Source organism: Equus przewalskii, chromosome X (genome assembly GCF_037783145.1).
Source record: "Equus przewalskii isolate Varuska chromosome X, EquPr2, whole genome shotgun sequence".
NCBI classification, from domain to species: domain Eukaryota; kingdom Metazoa; phylum Chordata; class Mammalia; order Perissodactyla; family Equidae; genus Equus; species Equus przewalskii.
Genome location: NC_091863.1, coordinates 109,689,917 through 109,714,040, shown reverse-complemented (window position 1 = coordinate 109,714,040; position 24,124 = coordinate 109,689,917). Strand labels below are relative to the sequence as shown.

The window sequence follows — 24,124 nt, the reverse complement described above, 5'->3', positions numbered from 1 at the left end:
AGGAGGAAGTGGGCCACCAGGAAGGGCTAGTCTGTGAGGCCAGGATTCCCGCCCGAGCTCTGGCACTGGCCCGCAGCAGGCCAGGCGCAGGCAGCCCTGGGCTCGGGACTGAACCAGGCGGCAGCAGCATGCGCAGTGTGGCCGCCGCCGCTACACCGCGGCTTCTTTTGCTGCCACGGCTACCCGGGCTGCCACTGCCGCTGCTGCTGCTCTGCCCTGCGCCGCTGTCACTTCCAGTTCCTACTTCAGCGATCCAGGTCCGGGTCATTGCTTCCCCACCGCTGGCCGGGTCCCTCCAGGCCGCTCTCCCTCCCGGGCTCTGGCTCCGGGAAGGCGGGGGCCAGCGCGGGCAGCTGAGCGGGGTCCAGAGGGGCGGCGAAGGCAGGTTCCCTGAGCAGCCGCTGCCTGCCCGCCCGCCGCCGCCCCGCGCGCCCTCGCCCGGCTTGCCGCCAGCGCACCCAGTGGGACGCGTCTCCCGCACCCCGCTTTCGGCCCGCGGTCCTCCGCCCGCCGAGCCGCACGGCTCTGGAAGCGAGAACTTGACGGCAAGAATCCGGCTTCCCTTTTGATTAAAAAAAAAAAAAGGCATTAAAAAAATCCCTGGACTGGAGTGGTTGCGGGCGCGGCACGGAGTTTGGAGACGGGCGCCCCCTCCTCGCCCGCGTCCAGGAGCAAAGTTGCAGCCGCCCCTCCCCGCCCGGGCGAGCCGAGCCCAGCTCTCCAGTTTCGCCCTGGTGGCGGCCGCGCTCAGGGCAGGGTCCCAGCTCCGGCTGAGTTGAAGGGTTCCCGCAGCCTTGGCACGGGCTCGCCCGCCCGCTCGCCGGCCCCGTGACTCGGGAGGGCGAGCCGCTTCCAGGAGGCGGCGGCGGCGAGGCTGGAGTGAGCGAGCAGTCGGAGGACAAGCGGGCAGCGGCCGAGCCAGGTGACCTGCCTGGGGGCAACGGGTCAGGGGAAGGGGAGAGCGCGAGGGTCTGGGGTGGTGCCTAAGGACCCCCGTTGGAGAGGAGCCGCCCTTCCTCCCCCTGCCGTGGCTCCCCGCCCCAGCGGCGGGGTCCGTTCCCTGCCAGGGCCTCACAGTGCTCTGAGATCCCGGGCGCCGGGCGTGGGGGTGGGTGGGCGGGGGGGTGGCGGGGGCCGAGAGCGCAGAGCGAGGACGCGCCAAACTTAGGGGCGAGTTGTCCAGCTCTGGCCGCAAGGTTTGCGTCAGACCGGATTCCTTCTTTCCCCTGGAACCAGGGCAGGAGTCAACAGTACTATTTTTGATACTAATTTGATGCCCGTCCCCCGTCATCCCTGGCATCCATACATTTGGGGATAACTTCGGCGTCGAGTACGCACGTCTGTCGAAGGAATGGTTTGTGGCTAGGGAAAGCCCTGTACTCTATAAGGTGTTCCAACGTGCCCGTAGTTAATTTCGAGTTTTCATTTTCCAGTCGTTTAGGAACCCAACAGGTATTTAAGCTATTTTGTTTCTTAGCTCTAGAGTGGAGAGCCCTTAAGTTTATCTCTGTCTCTTCAAAAATCTTATATTTTTGTTTTTGGTTTGTTATTGTTTTTGGATACGGGGTGACTCATATGGTTTTATTTCTTTTCTTAATGGGTGGTGGGAGTAAAAGTAAAGGAATGTATTTTTCTATGCAACTATGTATATTTTTGTCAATAAAACTTCACGTAAACCAAAAAACCATTACAGATTAGGATAAATTTCAGTTGATGTTCTGTGAAGTATTAACAAATTTTAAAGCAAGGTTCTGAGGTCAAAACTGCTTTTCTAACTTATATTTGCCCGGAAACCCCACAATTTGTCCTTGAACTTCCTCTCTTAATTTTGACATTGGCCATGGTAAGAGGAGCTCCGATGACATCATTTGCTCCGGCCGCAGTTCTGGTGTTCCGTGACTGAGGGCACCCCTCTCCAAAATGTAAGGCCTGGGCCTGCCCTTGTAGTTCAGCTGAGGCATTTCCAAGGATTTCTCTTAAGCAAAGTACTATGCTCCATGCCAGGCAGTGCTGCAGTCCCTTCTTATATAAGCGAGCTTCAGGCTGATGTAGTCTCTGGGTGTGCTTGAAGCAGTTAATAGCAGCCGGTTCTCAGTCTTCAGGAGCGCTGGTGGTTGGCGATTGGAGTTTGAACAAGGTAAATTTCCAGCTGGTATTCTTATCTTGCATTTCTTTGCTGCTTAATTTTCTGGATGCCTTCTACTTATCTTATCTGAAACTCACTGTGCCCTTGTAAAGGGTGTAGGAAAGATGGCATTACTTTCATGAGACAGACAGAAAAGTGTAATGAACCATAGTCATACAGCTTACCAGTAGTAGCATCAAAACTCTCGCTTGGATCTCCTGCTCTCAGCCTAGGGTTTTGTTTTGTTTGTTTGTTTTTACTAAGACATGATATTTTATACAAAAGTGTTTTATTTGGCACATTTTATGCATGGTAGGTCTTCCAAGCTACTCATTTTTTTCTATTCTTTTTGCCAATTCCCACCGCCTTGTCTTCGCTCGCCCAGGGCTGGCACTGTTCTTAGGGGTGAGGAGAGGAGAAAGCTTTCCAAAGGAGGGTCTGTGGTTTATCTTTACCTACAGTCTGCTTGCTCTCTGTTCATCTTTGGGAATAGCAGGTGCTGAATAGACTGAGTGACTAGAGCCCAGAAATGTCCGATACTCGTTTGACATCATTAGTCCAAGGATAACGTTACTTCAGTCTTTACAAAGAAACTCATTCAGGAGGAGAAAATGGAGACCGTGAGTTTTGTCCGTTTACAGCAATCTTCTCATCACTGTCCTTGGGAACTTAGACGCAAAGGAAGAAAGTGAGTTGAGTATCTACCATTTCTCAAGCACCTGCTGTGTTCTGGGTGCTGTGCTGGGTGCTTTACTTAATCCTCCCAACAGTACTGGGAGGGAGGTGGTAGCACGCCCATTATACAGTGGTGGCAACTGAGGTTTGGAGATCATCCAGACAAATGCCCCACACTGCCAGTGCAAAACAGAACCAGAATGTCGTCACTGATGTCCCTTACTCAAGAACGCATTCCCTTTGCCATGTGCCAAGCCGTTCCCCCCCCCCCAAAGGAATTGTTGATAAATACCGGAACACCTAGCCTCTTGGTTTTCAGATGTGGCTGTACATTAGAGCCACTTGGGGTGCTTTTGAAAAATACAAATGTTGGAGTCCGCTCCCCTGAGCTTCTGGGTTAATTGGTTTGCAGTGAGGCCCAGGCCTTTTTAAAAAAATGTTTAAGTAAACTTTATATTGAAGTATAACATGAGTTCAGGAAATTACACAAATCCGAAGTATATCGTTTGACGAATCTTTACAAATTCATCCATATAATCATGTCCGTACATACCCAAACACATCCATATAATCAGCACACTAATTAAGAAACACAACCTTGTCAGCACCCGGAAGCCACCCTCATGCTCCTTCCCAGTCACTACCCCTCACCAACAGGCATCACTTTCTTGACTTCTAAGACAATAGATTCGTTTTTTTCTGGTTTGGTACTTTAAATGAGTGGAATCATACAGTATGTGCTCACTTTTTTTTCTATCTTTTTTTTCCTGCTTTTTCTCCCCAAATCCCCCCAGTACATAGTTGTGTATTTTAGTTGTGGGTCCTTCTACTTGTGGCATGTGGGACGCTGCCCCAACGTGGCCTGATGAGCAGTGCCATGTCTGCGCCCAGGATCCAAACCAGCGAAACCCTGGGCCGCTGAAGTGGAGAGCGCGAACCTAACCACTCGGCCACAGGGCCGGCCCCTGTACTCACTTCTATAAGGTTTCTTTCACTCAGGGTAATATTTGTACAAGTCACCCATGTTGTTGTGGATCCTAGTGGTTCATTCATTTTTATTGCTAGTAGTATTCCATCATGTGGGTGTACCATATTTTGTTTATCCGTTCACCTGTTGATAGATATCTGGGTTGTTTCCAGTTTGGGGTTGCTATGGACAATGCTGCTATGAATATCCTTGTGCATGTCTCCTGGTGTACATTTCTGTAGGGTTTATACATAAGAATGGAACTACTGGGTCATAGGCTGTGTATATGTTCGACTTCTGTAGGTACTGCCCAACAGTTGTCCGCAGTGGCCAGGTCTTGTTATTATTTTGTCTTGAAAGCTTCCCAAGTGATGCTAATGTGCAGCCAGAGTTGACAACCATTTCCCTGGTTTATCTAGACTTCAGCAGTCTAGCAACCTCCAGTGCCTCCACCCAGCTGAGAACCATAAAGAAAGAGATACCAGCTTCCTCCTCAGCCTTGGATCTTCTAGAAAATCTCCTCTGATGGATTGGGCAGATAGCATCCATTTTCCCCTAATCCCTGTGCCAAACTACCTCTATGCTGCCCACCCACTCTCACTATGGTAATCTGTGGACACATTTCTTTCTCTACTAGTCTTGAAACTTCTCAAAGACAGGAACCAGAGCTTGATCATCCTTATAACTCTAGCACTCACTACAGAATGTGGCACATAGCAGATGCTCAGTAAATGTTTGTTAAATAAATGATTGATAGAATGACTGAATGGTCAGAGAAGGTCTGGGCTGCAAACGAGATGCCCCATATTTGCACTAGGACTTATGTACTTTATTTCTAGGAGACTGCCTCAGGCCTTCACTCAGAGCCTAATTACTTTTACTTATCTGAGCATATTGGAATTATGGGTAATTTGGTTGCTCATCCCAAAACAGATTAGAAATAGCAAATTAGGTTACATGAGATAAGGTATGTGGAAGCACTTTGTGAACTGGGAAACAGCATCTAAATAGAAAGTTGTGATAAAGAGAGAAGAGGCTGCTGCTATAAATTACACATGCTGGCAATGGCAGAAAGATTATATGTGTACGTATAACATGGAAGAAATGAAATCAACTACACATCAGGAGAAGAGACAGAAAAACTATGAAAAGCAGACCCCCAAACACATAACTCTCTGGGGCCTTTTGATGTGGGGTCGGGCAACCTAACCATTCTATGTGGTCTAGTGGCTAGAATTTGTGACTTGCCCTGCCTTTGTCTAGGTTTGATTCCTGGTCAGAGAAACCTTTGTTCTTGAGAAGTGGTATAGCAGTGCAGTAGCTGACAGCTTGGGCTTTAGATTTGAAGTGACCCGGGTTAGCCACTTATTAGGTATATACCAGCTTCCTTGGTGGTAGTGGTAGGTTACATTAGGCATATGCTACTTTATTATTATTAGGCATATGCTACGTCTTAGCGTTAAATGAGAGAAAGCAAGTCAAAGACTTAGCACAGTGCCTGGCATTGAGTAAACTTTCAATAAGAGCTAGTTCCTAATTGGACTTTTAATATATTCCGGTAGACTAGTGTTCACAAATGATAACATTGCATTATCTAAAAAAGTTCACTTGGCCATCCCTGGTGGCCTAGTGGTTAAATTTGGCACGCTCTGCTTTGGCGGCCTGGGTTTGGTTCCTGGGCTGGACCTACACTGCTCATCTGTCAGTTGCCATGCTGTCAGGGCAGCTCACATATAAAATAGGAAGCTTGGCAGTGGATGTTAGCTCAGGGTGAATCTTCCTCAGGGGAAAAAAAAACTCACTCAGTTCAGTTATGTTAAGCAAACTCCACTTAAGTGTCATGCTTTAGAGAAAGATTTCCTTTTGAAATCTTAACATTAAAAAAACCCTCGGTTACAGGAAATGGTAAACAGTGGGCCCTGTGGAATGATGGCTTTTCCAAAGAGTCTGAGTCTTTACACAAGTTACATTGAGAGTTTAGACAGGGATGAAACTTAAAACAGGAAAAAAATCCAGCCATCGTGTTTCTCAGTTCCATGTTTTATTTGGCAGAGACTGCTTGTTTTTGGAAAAACGTTTAAAAAAAATAAAGTTGAAGGAAAAATCCCCCCATACTCAACACCCCTCTTTCGAAGGCAAAGTTGAATGTTTCTGGGAATTTTAGATGAATAGTGATGGCAGCCTTCGCCTCTGTTCTCAGATTTAACAGCAGAAATTAATCCTTTCAACACTGTTAACATCTCTCACTCACTAATTGAAGTGCTTTTTTTTCTGGACTTGAAGTTCTCAGTGTCTCACATCATAGAAAATAATTTCAATTTAGATTAGAGTATGTTGAAATGTGTTTAAAATTAGTTATACCATATTTAACTTGTTTATCTATTTTATTTGGAAGGCTACATAAAGACAGTTTAAATTTCAGTGCTATTGTAGCCCAATGATAGCCTTAGAACAGAGACTGGTATTTTTAACTATAATTTCTGACGATATATGTGTAATCTTGCTAGTTTTATAAAATGATTATAAAAGTTCATGTCAAATCTCCAGCTATTGTCTTACTGTTGTTCTCAATGCTTATAGTGGCCAATTTTTAACTACTGGAAATAACTTCTATATAGTTTCCTTATAACAACTCAGGCCTAGAAATATATTTGGGGTTCTAGTTCTAAAGAGGAACTGGAGAAGACAAAGCAACTGAATTCTTCCGAGACTATGAATTATTCAGTTGTTAACCACGGCAACTTCTTTAGCTACCATTTTGTGTGCTAATAATAGAAATAGTTTGGATGGATTCCTCTTAGAATTGAAAAATCAGGAAAGTTTTTCACTCTTTTCTAGTCTGTGCATGAACTAGAAGAATGTGGAAAAAGAATATTTTCAGTTTCTCATGTTTACCTGGATGAAGTAGTTTAGTTTTTGTATCTTTTAAAAGAAACATATTTATTTTATAATTACAGTAGCTTGAAATTTAAAAACACACACCAGAGCAAGATGCTTATTGTTTTACTTAAATTAAACAATTCAACAAATGTTTTTTTGTTTTTGGTGGTACTGACAAAAACATTCCCTCTTGCCCCCAGGAAATAAGTAATGAATCTGTTGAATTGGGCATGGTTGAGGGAGAAAATCAAAATGAATTGCCTCTATACAAAAAAACACAGTATGTAATACTTAAAAAGGAAACATGTTGTTTCTGAATTGGGTTGAATATATATTGATAATACCAAAAGGAATGCCTTTTGTTAGAAAATTTGATGATTGATTGAATCTCCCTGACGTGAGATGTGAAAGTTATCTCGTTTTAAATCTCACTCACTCTAATTTGGTTTTAATGCTGATTCTAATCCAGGCTGTTTCTGGGGGCAACAGAACACAATATAGCTCTTTATTAAAACCACACAGTCTTGGCCAGCTATCCTGTACTCCGGCCCCATTGTAATTTGGTCATATGTTATCGCTGGGGCGGCCCCCAGGGATCAGTCTGAGAGGTGAAGACGTTGCCAGCACAGCATAAGGTATGCAGAGCCATTGGTGATGACATTGGGGTTAGTACCAAAAGGAAGTTTAAGATCTTGCCTTTGAATTGCAAACGAAGACATGTGAGGGCACTTGCCAGTTTCTTAGGGCCTTTGCTTACTAACTTTTTAGAGGAGGTACACGTCCACTCAGTCTAGAGGCCACTCCATATCTGCATTTTGACATTAACATTGCTTATTTCTCTGCTGTCATCTGCAAGAAAGACTTATGATACCAAATGTCTGTCTGATTAGCTGCGGGCCTTGTCATACCCTGGCAGACTGCACCCTACCATCCAGAGGGGTGTATGGGTTCAGAGAGATGGATCATCAGGAACAGCATCTCATCACACATCACTTCTATTTGACTTCTCGCAGAAGATTTACCTTCCTAATTAAGTTCTGCTTAGACAAACAGAGTAAAATGCTAGCTTTATACTTTCTTGGGGACTTGAATATTATTACAGAGATCAGACGTGTCAATTGAGGGATTGAATAGGGCAATAGGGAAAAGAAGGAATTAAATTAAAGTGATATGAAGTGCAGCAGTATGCAGAGCAGTGAGGGGAACCAAGATTAAAGATTTGTCTCAGTCTGGACAGTAACATACAGGTTTCCCTACCCCTTGGAAGCATGAACACTATTTTAAGAGGCATCTTTAAGGTGTCAAGCTCTTAACATCTTTTACGAAGAGCCCGGTGTGTGAAGCAGGCCTGAACACTGGGACCGTTCCATCTTGCAGTTTGTCTGTTCTTGGCTAGGTCTCCATCAAATGGGATATTTACCAATAATTTCCGAGAAATCCATGCAAACTAAGAGAATGCAGTATTTCACTAACAAAAGAAATCTAACCACTTCGTTAAGGAAATATATGTTGTGACAGTGCAAATAAGCATTTGTGCTGTAATAGGACCAGTTTGCATTCTTTGAAGACGTGATGGTGTCTGGGAATGTGTTATTGATGGGGTAAAATCTTGATTTGGGATTAAAAAATCACCTCAAGGAAACTCAACAGAATGGAAAGCAATGGTTTAATGGTTGGTGTACCTGTGGGTGACTTCTTTATTTGCCTGATTTTATATAGTGTTCTTTTTATTTCTCAACTTAAAACAAGTTTATGTGTTAGTGCATGGCGTATACCAGGTGTTCAGTAAATATTTATTGAATGGATAATGAATGGATGAATTTTTTAAAAATTTATTTTAGGTAGCTTGTATATCTAATAGCCTATATGTAGATTATCAAGAGTTGACTTTTATTCATGGAAATGACTCTTTAGTAGATGAAAATAAGGATAAAAAGAAAGCTAGGTCTCTTATAATACGATATTGCTCGGTTTCTTTATGCCAAGCTAGAGTACCTGTTTCACGTTTTTTAAAAATTAAAAAAAAAGAAAAGAAAATTAAAGGTATGAGAGATTAGGGCCCATAATGTCGTGTAGGAGACCTTGTCTGCTTTTCCAATTCTCAGGTCACTTCTTATTTCTTATGTTACTCAAACTCTCCAGACTTATTAGATTTTCAAGGTGTGAGATTTGCCCATTGGGACTCTGGCTCTGGTTCTCCAAAGTGATCCCAGGCAGTAACTTCCCTTCCTTTTGGTGAGGTGAACGCTTTGTCAGCATTCTTCACTTCTCTCAATCATATTCTTCAAAAAGAAGACTCTGTTTTACCAAATGATGAAAATATATGAGGCCTGATTTATCAAATTCTTACAGAAAAAATTACTTTTTCCCTGTCTTTCCTTCGGGGGAAGTCATGCCAAAAGGACAAGTGTTTCTGGTGGAAGAAATATCTGTTTAAATTTTAGGTTGAAAGGAAAGACTAATAGTCAGCAAGTACTTGTTCACTCTCTATATGGTGAGTGCCATGCCTGGCACTGTGTAAAGAGGCAGCATGTATATGGGAAATAGTGGATTTAACAGTGTATAGCAGTGTAGCTAGGTATCCAAGTTAGTGGTTCCAGAGTTTAGAGCACAATATGGAGTTCGGAAGAAGAGACGCCCATTGTGTACTGAGGTAGAGCGTTTGGGGAAGACCCCAGTGAGGGGAGTGGAGTGCTGTAGGATGGGTCCTGAAGGACAGCTAAGATTCAAATGGTTGAGGCAACATTTTTGTAAGGAGAAGTATACATATCAGACAGAGGCACAGTGAAGAAAGTGAAGGATTCTGGGGCATACGAGGAGATGATGATGAGACATGATGGGCTTCCTAGGGTGAGACCAGCTTGACAAGAAACTTGAATGCTAGCCTGGAGAGTGTGGACTTGATCTTGTAGGCAGTTCTAGGCTGGGTTCTATTAGGCTGAGAGACATGGATGTTAACCAAAAGCACCATTCCTGATGTCTCTGATATTTGAGCTCCTGAATGCCCACCTTACTGTGTTTGGATTGTTTCCTAAGTGCAAATGTTGTTTGGGATCTGATGGACAAAAACTCATTAATTAATTGATTGATTGATATCTGTTAGACATTGATGGGCATCTCTGAAACTGACATACTTTTGAAAAAGTGACTCACACACAGACATAGCAAGGAGTGCCAAAAGTCTTTGCCAAATGTGTTGTTGAAGGTGATCTCTAAAGGAAGAAAATGGTAGAAACTCTGGTACAATATCTTCCCACCCAGATTAGCTGGTGTAAGAGGGACTTTGGGCATGTGACGAGTAGTCTTTCAAATTGCCTGTCACCCCTTTTTGCTTCTGGTGAGTTACTTTGCCATATTTTGCCATGCCCCACTGTGCTCTGCTGCGACTCGGAGCCTGCCTTAGAGCAGGGTATGGACAGGGGAGTGCGGCTAGTAGTGTTTGTCGTTTAAGCTATTTTACAATAAACAGTTCAGAGAATATAGCCAGTTCCAGCAAAGCACTCAAATCCCAGAGTTCTTTCCAGCTTCTCTTCTCTGTAATGCTTAGGTCATGGTGCTTTGTGAGAAGATTGAAAAGGAACCTGTACTCCCTGGCATAGGCCAGCAATGATGGACTTCGCCCAAACTTAGCACGCAACTCAGTGAAACCCACAACCTGGAAGTCTGAAGCACCTTTGGTCACCTCACCGTCCCAGGGCTTCATTTTGCAAATGAGTACAGGTGCACGTTATTTTGGATGATAGCGGTTTCCTGGAAAGTCACATGGAAATTGATCTTTTTCTTCCTGACTGATATTTCTTTTTGACTTTACTGTAATTTCAACAATACTTTTTCTTCAATCATGATTAATCGTCTATTGGCAAGAGCTTCTAAACTTTCATTAATTCATCAAATGTTTATTGAGGACCTACTATGTGACGAGCATCCTTCTAGACACTGAGGATACAGAAGAGAAAATGTTTTTTAAAAACTGGCTTCATAGGGCTTACGTTCCAGGCACAACTTATATTTATGTTTCTCTGACAGTACATCCTGTCGGCCAACCAAGGAATGATTATTTGTCGTGTTTCATATACGTTGAATACTGGGCCAGGGCCGTGGGGCAATTTGGACTTCAAAGAGTCTGCCTTCTAATTGGAAATTCAGGGCTAAGCTTAACACCCACAGAATAAACAGAGACTATTGCGGTGGTAGATGATTGAGAGCTTAGGTGTGCGGCATCTACACAGACTGTAAGGCTTAGCCGTTCAGAAGAAAGAAACGTGAGGGTAAGCCAGTGGGGGACTTTATGGAAAGCAGCAGATGAAACTGCCAGAGGAGCTGCTGCTTAAAGCGACCTGCAGGGGCTCCTTTTTTTGTTGCCCTCCTCCCGTCCTAATCTTTGTGTGGGGCTCAGTTAACACCAGTCTGTCCTGTGTGTGGAATTCATAGTGAAGCAGTTGTTTCTGTTAGGCTCTCAGGCCCCAACCCTAAATGATAGGAAAAGCAGGGGCTGTGGGAGCCCTATCTTCACAGGTGAGACCCCTCCGTGACTGCCTGGACTGTTAAACAGGCCGGAGCTGTCAACTATTGCGATTTCCACACATAGGCTCATAGTCTACATACGTATCGCTTGGTTCTTTCATCACGAGGAGTTCTAAAATAAGTAGTGCTCGAGTGTCTAGGGTATTTATTCATCCTTTATTTTTTTTTAATTAATTAATTTGTTTTTTTAAAGATTTTATTTTTCCTTTTTCTTCCCAAAGCCCCCCAGTACATAGTTGTATATCTTAGTTGTGGGTCCTTCTAGTTGTGGCGTGTGGGATGCCGCCTCAGCATGGCCTGCTGAGCGGTGCCATGTCTGTGCCCAGGATCCGAACTGGCAAAACCCTGGGCTGCCGAAGCAGAGTGCGCAAACTTAACCACTCAGCCATGGGGCCGGCCCCATATTCATCCTTTATATGAAAGGACAGGGTAAAAATCTAAAGGATGTTGGGCATTGATTTGGGAACACACGTCCAAGCATTCTTCAATATAAAAATGGATTGTTGTCCAAAAGTTCATTTGTAAATTATTGTTAGGAAAACAGAAAACATTTTCCTGTAGAAACAGATAATTATGTTTTCTGGCTGGCCCACAACGGCCTGTTTAATAACTCATGTGGCTGAACTATAGAACTCACAGAGATTAAGTGGCAGGTGTGACACTGTGTCTCTGGGAAAATGTGTTCTGCATTCCAATTTGGAACACTTGGAAATAAGTCCCCTTCTCTGAAGAGGTGGGGGTGAGGGGCTTGGGGAGGACACCTCCAGGTCTAGCACACACATGCTCCAGCAGCTGAGGCAGCACCCGTCTACCTCCACCCCTCCAAACTGGCAGCCAGTGTGGCTCCTGCAAAGGCTCTAGTGACAGGAGTACAGGAGGAGGGGCAGGGGGGCAGGCCACAATGGCTGGCTGCTTGAGCGACAGCTGGTTCTAGACCTCTTGCCTCCTGTCCTTGGCTTGGCAAGCGCTATTGACAAGGGAGATTTCATCTTTCCCTTTCCTCCGCGCCTACTCTCTTTGTGGTGAGATTATCCAGAGCCAGTTGTTCTCATTCTCTTTTTAATCCTGAGACTGTCCCCACCAAGATGCCTGTATCGTTCCTCATTCATCTCCCTCTTTCCTGAACACTTAATACTCAACTGAAGATAATTCTCTGTTATGGAGAAAGTGGTTTTCCCTTAAAGGAGTGCCAAGAAGGAAGAATGGAGGGGCCGGCCCCATGGCCGAGTGGTTAAGTTCACACGCTCCACTTCAGTGGCCTGGGTTTTCACTGGTTTGATCTCGGGTGTGGACATGGCACCCCTCGTCAGGCCATGCTGAGGTGGCGTCCCACACAGCACAACCAGAAGGACCTACAACTAAAACATATACAACTATGGACTGGGGGGCTTCGGGGAGAAGGAGAAGGAAAAAAAAAAGGAAGATTGGCAACAGATGTTAGCTCAGTTGCCAATCTTGAAAATAAAAAAGGAAAAATGGAGATCATAAAGTGTGATGTATTGATGTTGATGATGCTAAGGAGGCCTTCAGGAAGTGGATTTGGTGACCTTGCCATGAAGTGTGAGCAGTGAGGGATTATGCTCAGATCCTTGCTCCTATGGAGTTGAACTTCCTGGCTCTGGATTCTGTGAGGTCCAAGTAATCTAGAAGCCCATCTTAGTTATGTAAAGTGACTCTATATAAATCCAAAGGGACAAAAGAACAGAGATGGTTAAAGCCAACCACAATCACAGTCCACGTCCCACTAGGCAGTGGCAGCAAGATAGAGCCAGAATTTATAAGTAGATTAAAAATGACATTTTGAAAAAATCAACTTATAAACAGGTAATAATTATAGTAAGCTGTGATACCCCAGACTCCCTTTGCTTTGGTTCAATACTATCCAACAAATTTCTAGTTATAATTTGGCTTACCATGTAGATTTCTCTATTGAGAGAGAGAGTGATCTGGCTATAAAGTGGGAGTGTCCAGTCCTCTTAATGTTTCTTTCTTTTTTCTTTGTGAGGAAGATTGGCCCTGAGCTAACATCTTTTGCCAATCTTCCTCTTTTTGCTTGAGGAAGATTGTTGCTGAGCTAACATCTGTGCCAGTCTTCTTCTACTTTGTGTGCAGGACGCCACCACAGCATGGCTTGATGAGTGGTGTGTAGGTCTGCTCCCAGGATCCAAACCTGTGAACCCTGTGCCGCCAAAGTGGAGCGTGTGAACTTAACCACTACACCACCTGGCCAGCCCCAATGTTTCATTTTTTATTAAAAATTAGTAAATAGGCATTTTGGCTTATGGATGGGCCTTTTGTGAACTTGGTTAGTGTGGGTTCGTTCTCAAGAGCCTTGAGGATTGAAGACCAGATTCTGAACCTTGGGGACCCAGGCAAGATGCTGCCTTTGAGAGCCCCTATTCAGATGATGGGCCAGCAGGCCTTTCACTGTGCTTCTTTGGTCAAAGACATCTCTTGCTTTGCAGATGAGAAACAGCCACAAAAAAGGGATGGTGCTTTTCTAAGGTCCTCACAACTGCTCAGCAGTGACAGATCTGGGACTAGAGTCAAGGTCTTCTGACCCTCACGCCAGTGTTCTTTTCAATACACGAGTGTTATTGCGGTTACATGCACAAGTCAGATCTTGTTCCCTAAATTGCTGAAATGGAGAGAAAGGAAGGAAATAAGAGAGGACTAGAGAGCAGGGTTTGCTGTCTTAAGTTGGCTCCATATCAAATAGAAACAGTTATTATTTAAAATGAGGCAGGGTACAAATGCCATCTACTATATTCTAGTAAGTGGAATACTAGTGGCTGAGTCCAATTTCTGAGCTAAGAGCGTTATTTGTTGCTGACTTTGTGACTGCTTTTAGGAGGAGTTTATGGAAGCGTCCCAGGTCATGTTCACAGAGCCAGGAGCCGTGCCACCCAGTGAAATCTGATTAAGCAGCTCAGATTTGCTTGCTCTCTCACACTGTATAGTGACATTTCCTCCAAAGTTCAGGGGTTAACGGAGGCAGCGTGCTTAGCTGTGAGAATTAGAGAATGTGATTCAAGATGGGTTAAATTAATTGAAGACTTTATTCAACAAGAACAATAAGAACAAGGGAGACATGGAATGTTCCTAAAATATTTGGAATCTTTTTTTAAAAATGGGACTAAAACATAAACTCTGTGCATGTGGCTCCACTGAATTACTTGATTTCCAGTTGATTAGATTTTAACAGTCGAGTGATGGAGCCTATTGTGATCACCTCAAACCCTAAATTCACATTAAATGGAAGTTGATTAAGTGGTACTGAAGCCGCATGACATTAGAGACGTTACCCATTCTGAACTAGTATACAGCTTGGCTTCTTCTCTTAACAAGGATGTGGCTAGGGCTGTGACTGGTTAACTCAGGTTGTCAGAGCATGATGTCAAGGAATATTTTAGCTTGGTCCTATAACCATGGGCTGGACCCCCACCCACCCAACACCTCACAAGTATGGATGGTGACTCACAAGGTGGAACCAGATGAACAAAAAGGAGTAACTCAGTGCAGCCCTTCCCCACTTCCGGCAAACATGATCAGGTTCCCGCTGGGTCAGAGCTGCCCCTTGAAATGAGAAGCACAGTACAGGAAGTAGGCAAGGCCCTTGTGGAGACAGTCCTTTCCTATGGGAGATTTTCCCTTTGCCACAATTAGTTGAATTAGTCATCTTAGAGCTTGTAACAAGCTTTCTGCAGATGGTACAGATGCTGATTGCATTGACAGCAGCAAGGGATTTCTTTTTGTGTCCAAACCCACAGATTTCTTTTTCATTTTTTTAAGGTCTCCTGAAAACATAAAGTATGCCTACAGGGCTAAAATGCCCCTCAGAGCACTTTCTTGTGTATTTTTATTGGCTCCATCCTTTCTTGCTTTGTGACAACTATTCTGAGTCTCAGTTTACTCATCTATGAAACGGGGGAAATCATTGTACCCACGTTACAGGCTTGCTGGCAGAATCAAGTGCGATGAACGGGGATATCTCCAAGCATAGTGTCAGCACACAGCACATAGCAAAGGCTCAGTAATTCAGTAAATTGTAGCTATAAGATTATCAAGGGAACGGAACGAGAGGTTAGGGGAATTTCTTCTCATGTGCTTCCTTGCTTTTGTCAGTTTAGGAAAAATGTCATAAAATAGCATACATGTTGAAACTGAAAACTACTCCAAAAGGAACTATTTGTAAAGTCATAAAAGTATTCACTTCTATGCAGTTTATACTGGCAGATCCCTAACAGTTCAGAATTAACACCTGGTGTTTAGTGGATGGAAAATAGGTTTTGCTGTCACTGTGGATATCCAAAATGGGAAAATGTGGGGAAACATTTAAACATTAAATGCCTTCTCTGATTTCAGTAGCTGATGTTGGGCCTTAGACTGGCTATATATAAACACTTTAAAAAATCTTTAATGATGTTTAGTTCCTGTCTCTCCTATTGCTTACCCAGAGTAGAGTAAATGTTTTGTTGTTGTTGTTGTTATACTTGAAACTTGCCGCATCCTGTTGCAGGAGTGAGACCTTGAAACCACCTAGCAGTAGTCTAAGAAGCGATCCTTGTTTTCCTGTCTGCCTCAAGTAGTGGTAAATGGAGGGAGGGAATCCTGCTGTTCGTCTTACTTTCACAGATCCAACTGGAACTTACCAGCTAATTTCTGGACCAAATAAGGTATAAAGAAAGTTCAGCTAATCTGGGCCTCAGTTTCATACCAGAGACACTAAACAGGCTAGCGAGGCTTACACAGAGTACTAGAAGATGAGAATCATCATAACTTTGTGTTGGAAAATCACATATAGCATAAAGGTACAAATTTGCACTACCTTGTTTTTATTATTTATTTTTTTATTGAGTTATTGATAGGTTACAATCTTGTGAAATTTCAATTGTACATTAATGTTTGTCAGTCATGTTGTAGGTGCACCACTTCACCCTTTTTGCCCACCCCCCCACCCCACCTTTTCCCTGGTATCCACTAAACTGTTCTTAGTCCATAATTTTAAATTCCTCATATGAGTGGAGTCATACACAGATTATCTTTCTCTCGCTGGCTTATTTCACTTAACATAATTCTCTCAAGGTCCATCCATGTTATAAATTTGCACTACCTTTTAACAATCCCAGTGCTTTGCAGATAGAACAGAGGGATTGGTTCTCTATTTTGTATACATGAATGATTGGGATTAGTCCTAGGCAAATGGCTTGTTCTCTAATCTACTTTTCCTTGTTCTGCTCAAACCCTCTCCACATTGGGGGATTCTCCCTTACTTTGTCCCAGTTGTGCGCCAGTACCCTTGGTTTTTCTCTACATCATCATCATCTCTAAACTCAGTCTCATACCTCTGATTTCCACTAAGGTATAAAAGACTGGTAACAGCTGAAAGTGTTGTGCTCCCTCCAATTAATATGTCCATTTTAGTAGGGGACCAATCTCAAGTGCATGGAAGAAAGGTCTGTGGTGGAATTTTCAATATCATTCAGTTTGAGGCTTAGGAGAGTATGGTGCACTGGAGGGTGTTCATGGTTCTATCTAATCTTGCATCTGTTCTGAAGTCATAACCCTTAGGCATTGCCTTCTCTACTAGTCCCTAGAGGCCTCTTCCAACTCTTTCTTGTGTAGTTGCTAGTGCCACAGAATAGACTTGCAGTGAGAAGAACAGTGTCCATGGGTAAAATCTAGTGTATTGGGGTTTTCTAAAAGGGAACTATGTATAGTCCAGGCAACTTCCCTCAAGCAGATGCAATGACTCTGTTAATGCATGTTTCATTTTCTGATCAGTTTGTTTGTTCCCAAATTCAGTCAAGTATCAGTACAAGTGAATAATGCCAGTGTTGCCGTTTATAGGCAGTCAATTAACCTGGAAAAGGAGCAACAGTAAAAGAAAGAAAGAGGTTTTTATCACAGCTTTCGCTCTCATGCTTTATTCTGCTAGTGTTTACTTCTGCTTATTGTTTTAGACTCTACCCATCCCCACCACACCTACCCAATAAACATATTTACACGAGCACGCATATTCACACTCCCATTAGAAATTATGGGCTAAAAAGAAATGAATTTTTTGCTTTGTTACCATTTTGGCATACATGTCATTAGCACTTTCCCACTGATCAGTTCTAAGGGAGATCAGTAATTCTGGAATCCCCTGGGCTACTGAATACTCTCTCCAGGGTCTATCGCACCGTGTTCACCCAGGCTTTGGCAAATGAAGACAGAATGCCTATCAATTTATTCCTGGAAAACTTAGAATTTTATATTGAAGCATTCGGCAACATATTTGGATTGTATTGTCATTTAACTTTAGTAATATTAGTAATTTTGGCATTACCCCTTTACTAAAAGTATATTAGTGTCTCATTTTTAGATGTGATTGGGCTCTTCGGTCATTTTAATGACCAAAAACATTCATTGATTAAATAAATAAGTAGAGTTGTGAATCCCAGAATAGGCAGACTTCTGTAGGCTCACATTTGCATATGTTATCTATATTGACGCCTTCCCTAAATTTGAAAAAAAAATAGATACTATATATTTTCATTCTAGAGACAGGTTTTAGGTCTTCAAGAATAGGTACACAAAGAAGATAAAATTTTGTCTTGACATGGCTCCCAGAAAACATGCAGATTAGAAATGGAACAAATGGCTCACCTAATGGGACGACAGATCCTGCAGAATCGTAGGCCCCTTACCAATCATGTGGTACATGAAAGGTACATTTTATTCCCATCACCACATTTGGGAAAAAAAAGATGCAAAATCTATACATCCTGGGACGAAATGTTTTTAGAAGGTTCATTTCCATCCAGAAGGTGGGCATCTGGTTACATATATATACACACTCAACATACATCATTGCCTGGCAGATTAATAGATTGTGCCAGTGCTGAAGAATACTTCTAGTTTCAAATATACATATATGGGACTAGAAGAAGTCTCAATACATTTTAATACATTGAATACGTTTTAAAATTAACAAACTGTATTTAAAACAACTGATTAGTATCTTCACTAGGGACACTGGCATATCAGAGTGATGGTCGAGACTGGCAAAGTGAAATACTGTATTTATTTAATGGTTTGTTGCTGACAGTTGAGTAGCATCAGGAAGGCCAGAGGTCATGTTGGAAAAGTCACCTAAGGTCAGGAAGAACTTATAGGCTCAGGCAGACAAAGGTTCAAATCCATGAAGATGAGCTGAGAGGGGCGAGGTCAAGCAGCAGAAACCAGGAACTGAGGCTGGGAGCAAAAGGCAAACCTGGGCAGAAAGGCGATATGCAATTGGGTTGCCAAGGAGTTGGGATCCAGTGGGTGGCAGCAGGGACGGCAGGGAACAGAGAGAAAGGTGCTGCTGACAGTGCCCCTCTTGAGTACAGTGAATGAACTGTACAGATGAAAATGCGTTAAAAAAGCTCCACTTCCTTCTTTGTGGACTGGTAAGGACATTCTGTAGGTGAGGGGCATTAACTGTAACCCATGCATACGAGTTTCCTGTAACTGGGCTGCGAGTATTGATATGTTCAGGTCAGAAGAGGGTCTGAGCATGCACTCTGCATTTCCTGGTGGGCCCTGCCTTCTCAGCTTGGCTCTCATTTCCCATTACTGCTTCGCTCTGACTCACTGATGGCCCGCCACATGTCATTAGGCAGCTCAGCTGCTGCTTTCATTTCTCCCAAAGGTATACAGAGGTTTGGGTCTTGGCTTTTACATGTTTTTCTCCTGAGAGCCGGAGGAAGTGGCCTTTGTTAGCTTGGTTTGTTGCATTGAATACTTACAGTGTCTTACAGTTTCAATTTCCTTTCTCGTAGGTATTTGATCCTGATGACCTTTTTTCGGGGGTCAACTTCTCCAAGGTCCTGAGCACTCTTTTAGCTGTCAACAAAGCAACAGAAGGTAAGCAGGTCTTGTGGTTTATGAGTTCTGGGAGACACGTTGCAATCCATTTGTTTCTGATTTCCCTAGGGGCCAACTACAGCCAGGATTGTTCAATTGGTGCAAATTTCTCCCCTCCCCCCAAATAAACCCCAGTGGGTGTCAAATGCTTTAATTTTTCATAGTTTAGGATTGAAACATATCTATTACAGGTGTCATTCTAATACCCTTAATATAACGTGAAGAACCAAGAAACTATTTCATTCAAAGCTATTGAATAGGCAATTGAGTACAAGACAGAAAATAAAGACCAGTTCCCTTTTTCATAAAGTTTACAAAATAGAGCCATTACTTCCCTTTCCCCACCAGAGACATATTTTTCTCATAGTTTTCCATATGTCTTTGTCCTTGTAAAGGAACCCCTCGGTAACCTTGCACTCGAAATGAAGTCTCAGGCTCATAGTGAGTGAAAAGAGTATTTTTTATTTAAATATTTAATACCCACCACATTGGAGGTATTAAATATAAATCCTAGTAAGTCCGAAGAAAACAATGATAAGTCTAACTTCCCTCCTTCTGTGATAGAGTATCTTACCTCCAGCTGGGCAGTAATAACCATAGTCAAAATACTCTGAACGCTTACCATGGTCTAGGCTGTCCTAAGACCCATAGGTAGTCTCATTCCATCTTTGAAACAAACCTGGGGGGACGTGTTATTATTAGTTCCATATAAACAATGAGGAAAGCTAGGCCACAGTTGCCCAACTAGAAAGTAAGTGGCAGAGCTGGGATTCAAACCCACATTGGACTGACTCGAGAGCCCTCATGCCCCAACATGGGTCTTGCTGCTCAAACTGTTGGAGAGTCAACAGGCTGCGTGCCCAGCACGGCCAGGTGCCACAAAGGAAGCGTAAGATGGGGTCCCCGCCCTTGAGAAAATTACTGCCTATTTAGAGAGACTCAACTTGCCCACGTGAAACAATTAAAGAACAAGCGCAGACAATATAATCAAGTGCCAAATAGGATGGAGCATCTAGGAAGCTATCAAGTAATTATAGTTTTAGTCAAAAGAGCTGTATATAATAGCAATACATGTAAAAATACTTCTCCGAAGTTGTTCTTTTGCTATTTGGAAGAAAAGGCTTTTGAGCTATTGCAAGGCGTATAGCAGAAAGTACAGCTAATTCAAGTAACTATATTTAACACACATGACAACTATCCAGTTCTGGGCAGGCAGGATCGTATAATTCTAACATTATGCCATACAAATTATATGTTCCTTTGCCAAACTCTCCTAGCAAGTTTTCCAGTCTCTTTCCTTGCCACAGATATTTATAAAATACAAGGAGGTGAAAGTTAAAACCCACAGCATCAAGGAAATTACTTGGATACTGAGCTTGTCGCCTAGGGAATGTTTGGGCTTTAGACTTTTGCAGTTTATATCTTTTAAAAATAAATGGAGAGGAAAAGAACCCTCATTTGAATTTGTCAAGAAGCCAGCGCCTCTCTTTAGCACACTCTCAGCATACTGAAAACATCCAGCTCAGCGCTGGTCTGATCGAATTTCACAAGGTTTCAAGGAAGAGAAGACTCTTGAGTTTGATTTTTTAAAAACTTATTCGAGTCTCAAGATTGCGTCTTTCCCAGACACACATTCTCCCTCTCATTCTCGTTCTCCCACCTATCCCCTCCCCCAGGCTCAAGGAAGATTTTACACCAAATATGCCACACACATTGTTACATGGAAGGAAGAAAAGAACCACTCCGTTATGGGCCAAAAAACAAAGAGAGAAATTTGAAATATTTCAAAGTAATAAGAGCCACAAACAGCTGTTTGGTACCCAATATAGTTCTGCCTTGGATAACAGGGCATACTGTTGCAAATGGTTCAGGAGGGAAGGGTTGTAGGGAAATGGGTTAAGAGAAAATGTGGTTCTGTCGCTGTTTTTCATTCTACTGGAGAGCAATGGCCAGTAAGGTTAAGAAAAAGAAGTTGGCCACCAAAAAGGGAGGGGGGATGAAATACACTTGGCATGTTCATGATGATAACACAGAATTATGGCCAGGTTGCCTTTGATAATGCCCCACGAAAGATAATGTTATGTTGTAGATATTTTTCCGACATGAGTGGTTCCCTTTACCGTGTCTTTTCCTCTTTTCACAGATCAGCTGTCAGAAAGACCATGTGCACGTTCCTCTTCTCTTAGTGCTGCTAATAGTTCCCAGACAAACCCACAGGGAGCAGTTTCTAGCACAGCTCCAGGGCTGCAAAGGCAGTCAAAGCCAGTGGTAAGTATAGTCCCCAATTCCCCTTACCGGTTCTAAAATCCGTAAAATTAGATCGATATCCAAGTTGCATCTCTATATGTGGCGAGATAGCCATCCTGTTTGTTGGGGCAGAGAAAACTGATTTTAAACCCACCACCAGTTCGGGCTGGCCCGTGGAACAAACCAAAGGCATGTGGAGCAGAGAGTCAGACAATGGGGTTGAAACCCAAAGGTCCTGTCCCTTCCAAGAATTGAGCAAGTTGTTTAACTGAGAATGCCATGCAAACGTAAGCCATTGTGACTACTTCCTCAGGGCAGGCACATTGCTGTTATTTCCCCTATCCCTTGCCTTATTAGGAGAACTAAGTAGTGCCTGGCACCTAGTCGGTGATCAATATATGTTACTTGCTATTGTCATCATTATTGTTATTTTATTTTTCCTGTTTGTCTTCCTATTGAGCCTATGATGAGCTCCTATATTGGAATAGCCCAGTTACCTTTGCATTTGGTCTTAATGGGAGCTTTTATTTGGGAGGAACCGCCCCATCTTCTGCTCTTTTGAGACTTTATTCCTTGTCAAAAGCCACCCACTTGCTTTAAGCCATCATGAGCTATTACTTCCAAAGCACTTCAATTACTTCCAAAGCAGTTAACCTTTTGAAATCACAGATCTCTTTGAGAAGCTGATGAACACTGTGGTTGCACACTCAACGTGTTGGACCCTCTCAAATTGTATGCAAAATCTCCTGTATTTGAACTTAGGGGTATGTGTTTTAGGTAAAGATCCATTGTGCTCATCAGCTTCTCAAAGGGACCTGTGACAGGTTAAGAACTCCTGATTTAGGTAACTATGGGGTATTTGATCTTTGCATATGACTAAGTCTTAGCCAATTTAAGATATTCTTAGTAATTTGGAGGTGGGAGGCAGATTTTATGAGAGTAGGTTAGTACCTAATCTTGGTCATATAATTATGTAAGACTATGTATTGGGTAGAGGCAGGAGAGAATACTTTATCATTCTACTTTGTTTTCTGGCTCATTTAAATAAGTATCTTTAGATAATTGGTGGGGGGAGAGGGAAATGAAAGCTATGACTCCCTCCAAAATACACCTTCTCACAAATGCAGAAGTTTGCATACAGTTTCGAGGGGTTTATTAATCCCCCCTGAGGTCTGTCCATGTTGGGCCCACTCCTAAGTTAAAAACTCGAGACTGAGACGGACCTGGGATTTGATCCTTCGTCACTCCACTTTACTTGCCTAAATTCATATCATTTCTACCCCTGCTGCATTTAGATGAGCACTTAACCTGGTGTGGCTTTTGTTTCTCTAGGAGATGACGGAAAATGGAAGTCACCAGTTGATTGTAAAGGCAAGATTCAACTTTAAACAGACTAATGAAGATGAACTGTCAGTCTGTAAAGGAGACATCATTTATGTCACTAGGGTTGAGGAAGGAGGCTGGTGGGAAGGCACATTAAATGGCAGAACGGGCTGGTTCCCTAGCAACTATGTCCGGGAAATTAAATCCAGTGGTAAGCGAATCCTTTACAAGCCTTTTTGAATTTGACTCTTGTGCTTTCTTGGTGTTCTTACTGAAAATCTTGTAGTTTTAACTGGTTAACAGAAACTGTTTGTACTTGTATGTGTATGTCAAAAATAAGACTAGAACAGAACTGGGAAAAATCTGTGATTAGATATTTTGAAGGGAAGTTGTATTCAGATTACATCAAGGCAGAAAAAAACCAAAAAAGCAAAAGAATTTAAAGCTCAGACAACTGTTCCACCTTAACTATGTCTCCTTCCGTTTACTAATTCTAGCCCATGTCATATAGTACAGAGTCCCTCCTGCTACGCTAAGAATCACCATGGCAGGATACAATAATAAGAGAGGCCATGTGCTAACTTCCCTTTTTAGCCCCCAGCTCTTTAAACAGTTCTGTCTAAATGCCTCAGAGATGTGTACGAGAAATAAAAGTCGTAGGACTGCAGGAAGCTGGCTGGCTGCTTTGATTCTGAATAAGATTGCCTTTAACTCATTGCATGCTGCTAACTGCTTACCCTTTTTCATAATAATATCCAGAGGATGAAATCTAATCGCTCTTCAGTAGTCTTTCTAGAACTTTCTTAGTTAACTTACTTGCCTTTTATTATTTAAGAAGTAGGCCCTGCTTATATTACCAAAAAATGCCTGATATATAAAAATATGTCCCAGTACTGATAAAATGGCATTCTGTTGTTCACATTATTATATCTCTTCACTTTTCAAAAATATTTAACCTAAGGCGCCTTTGAGTAGTTAGTTTGTCAGTGCGTTCTTTCTTTTGTAGATGTCTTTATTGCTTTTTTAATGCCTGAAAATTAATGCTATAACTAATAAAGTTATAGGCTTACTGTAAATAAATTCAAACATTACAGAAATATATAACGTAGATAATAAAAATTCCTCTCTCTTTCATCCCCTCCCCCAGATAACCCCTGTTAGGAAATCTTCCCTAAAGAATTTAAGATAAAATTTAGTTTGTACACTTTTCTGTGTTGTGTGTTGGCTTAATGGGGGACATCTCCTTTAACAGAATAAATATTTACTAACAGGTTTATAATTATACATGTTTGTGTAGACTTCTTAGCGTTTTTTTTTTTTTTTGAGGAAGATTAGCCCTGAGCTAACATCTGCTGCCAATCCTCCTCTTTTTGCTGAGGAAGACGGGCCCTGAGCTAACACCCGTGCCCATCTTCCTCTACTTTCTATGTGGGCAAGCCACAGCATGGCTTGCCAAGCGGTGCCATGTCCACACTCGGGATCCAAACCGG

At 42.7% G+C, this 24,124-nt stretch overlaps 1 protein-coding gene across 10 annotated transcripts in view; it reads left to right on the top strand.

The window, feature by feature from the left end:
- ARHGEF6 (Rac/Cdc42 guanine nucleotide exchange factor 6) overlaps positions 1-24,124 on the top strand; it is a 105,739-nt gene that overhangs the window by 9,862 nt on the left and 71,753 nt on the right. For 4 of the 10 annotated variants that reach the window (XM_070605883.1, XM_070605879.1, XM_070605878.1 and 1 more), the window contains exons 3-5: positions 18,980-19,064; positions 21,208-21,332; positions 22,644-22,845. In XM_070605883.1, the coding sequence (XP_070461984.1) occupies positions 18,980-19,064; positions 21,208-21,332; positions 22,644-22,845 (412 nt within the window). Of the gene's footprint in view, positions 1-66; positions 923-2,011; positions 2,138-18,979; positions 19,065-21,207; positions 21,333-22,643; positions 22,846-24,124 lie in introns of those variants that run through there. The other 6 variants (XM_070605885.1, XM_070605882.1, XM_070605881.1 and 3 more) reach the window with 3 other exon arrangements.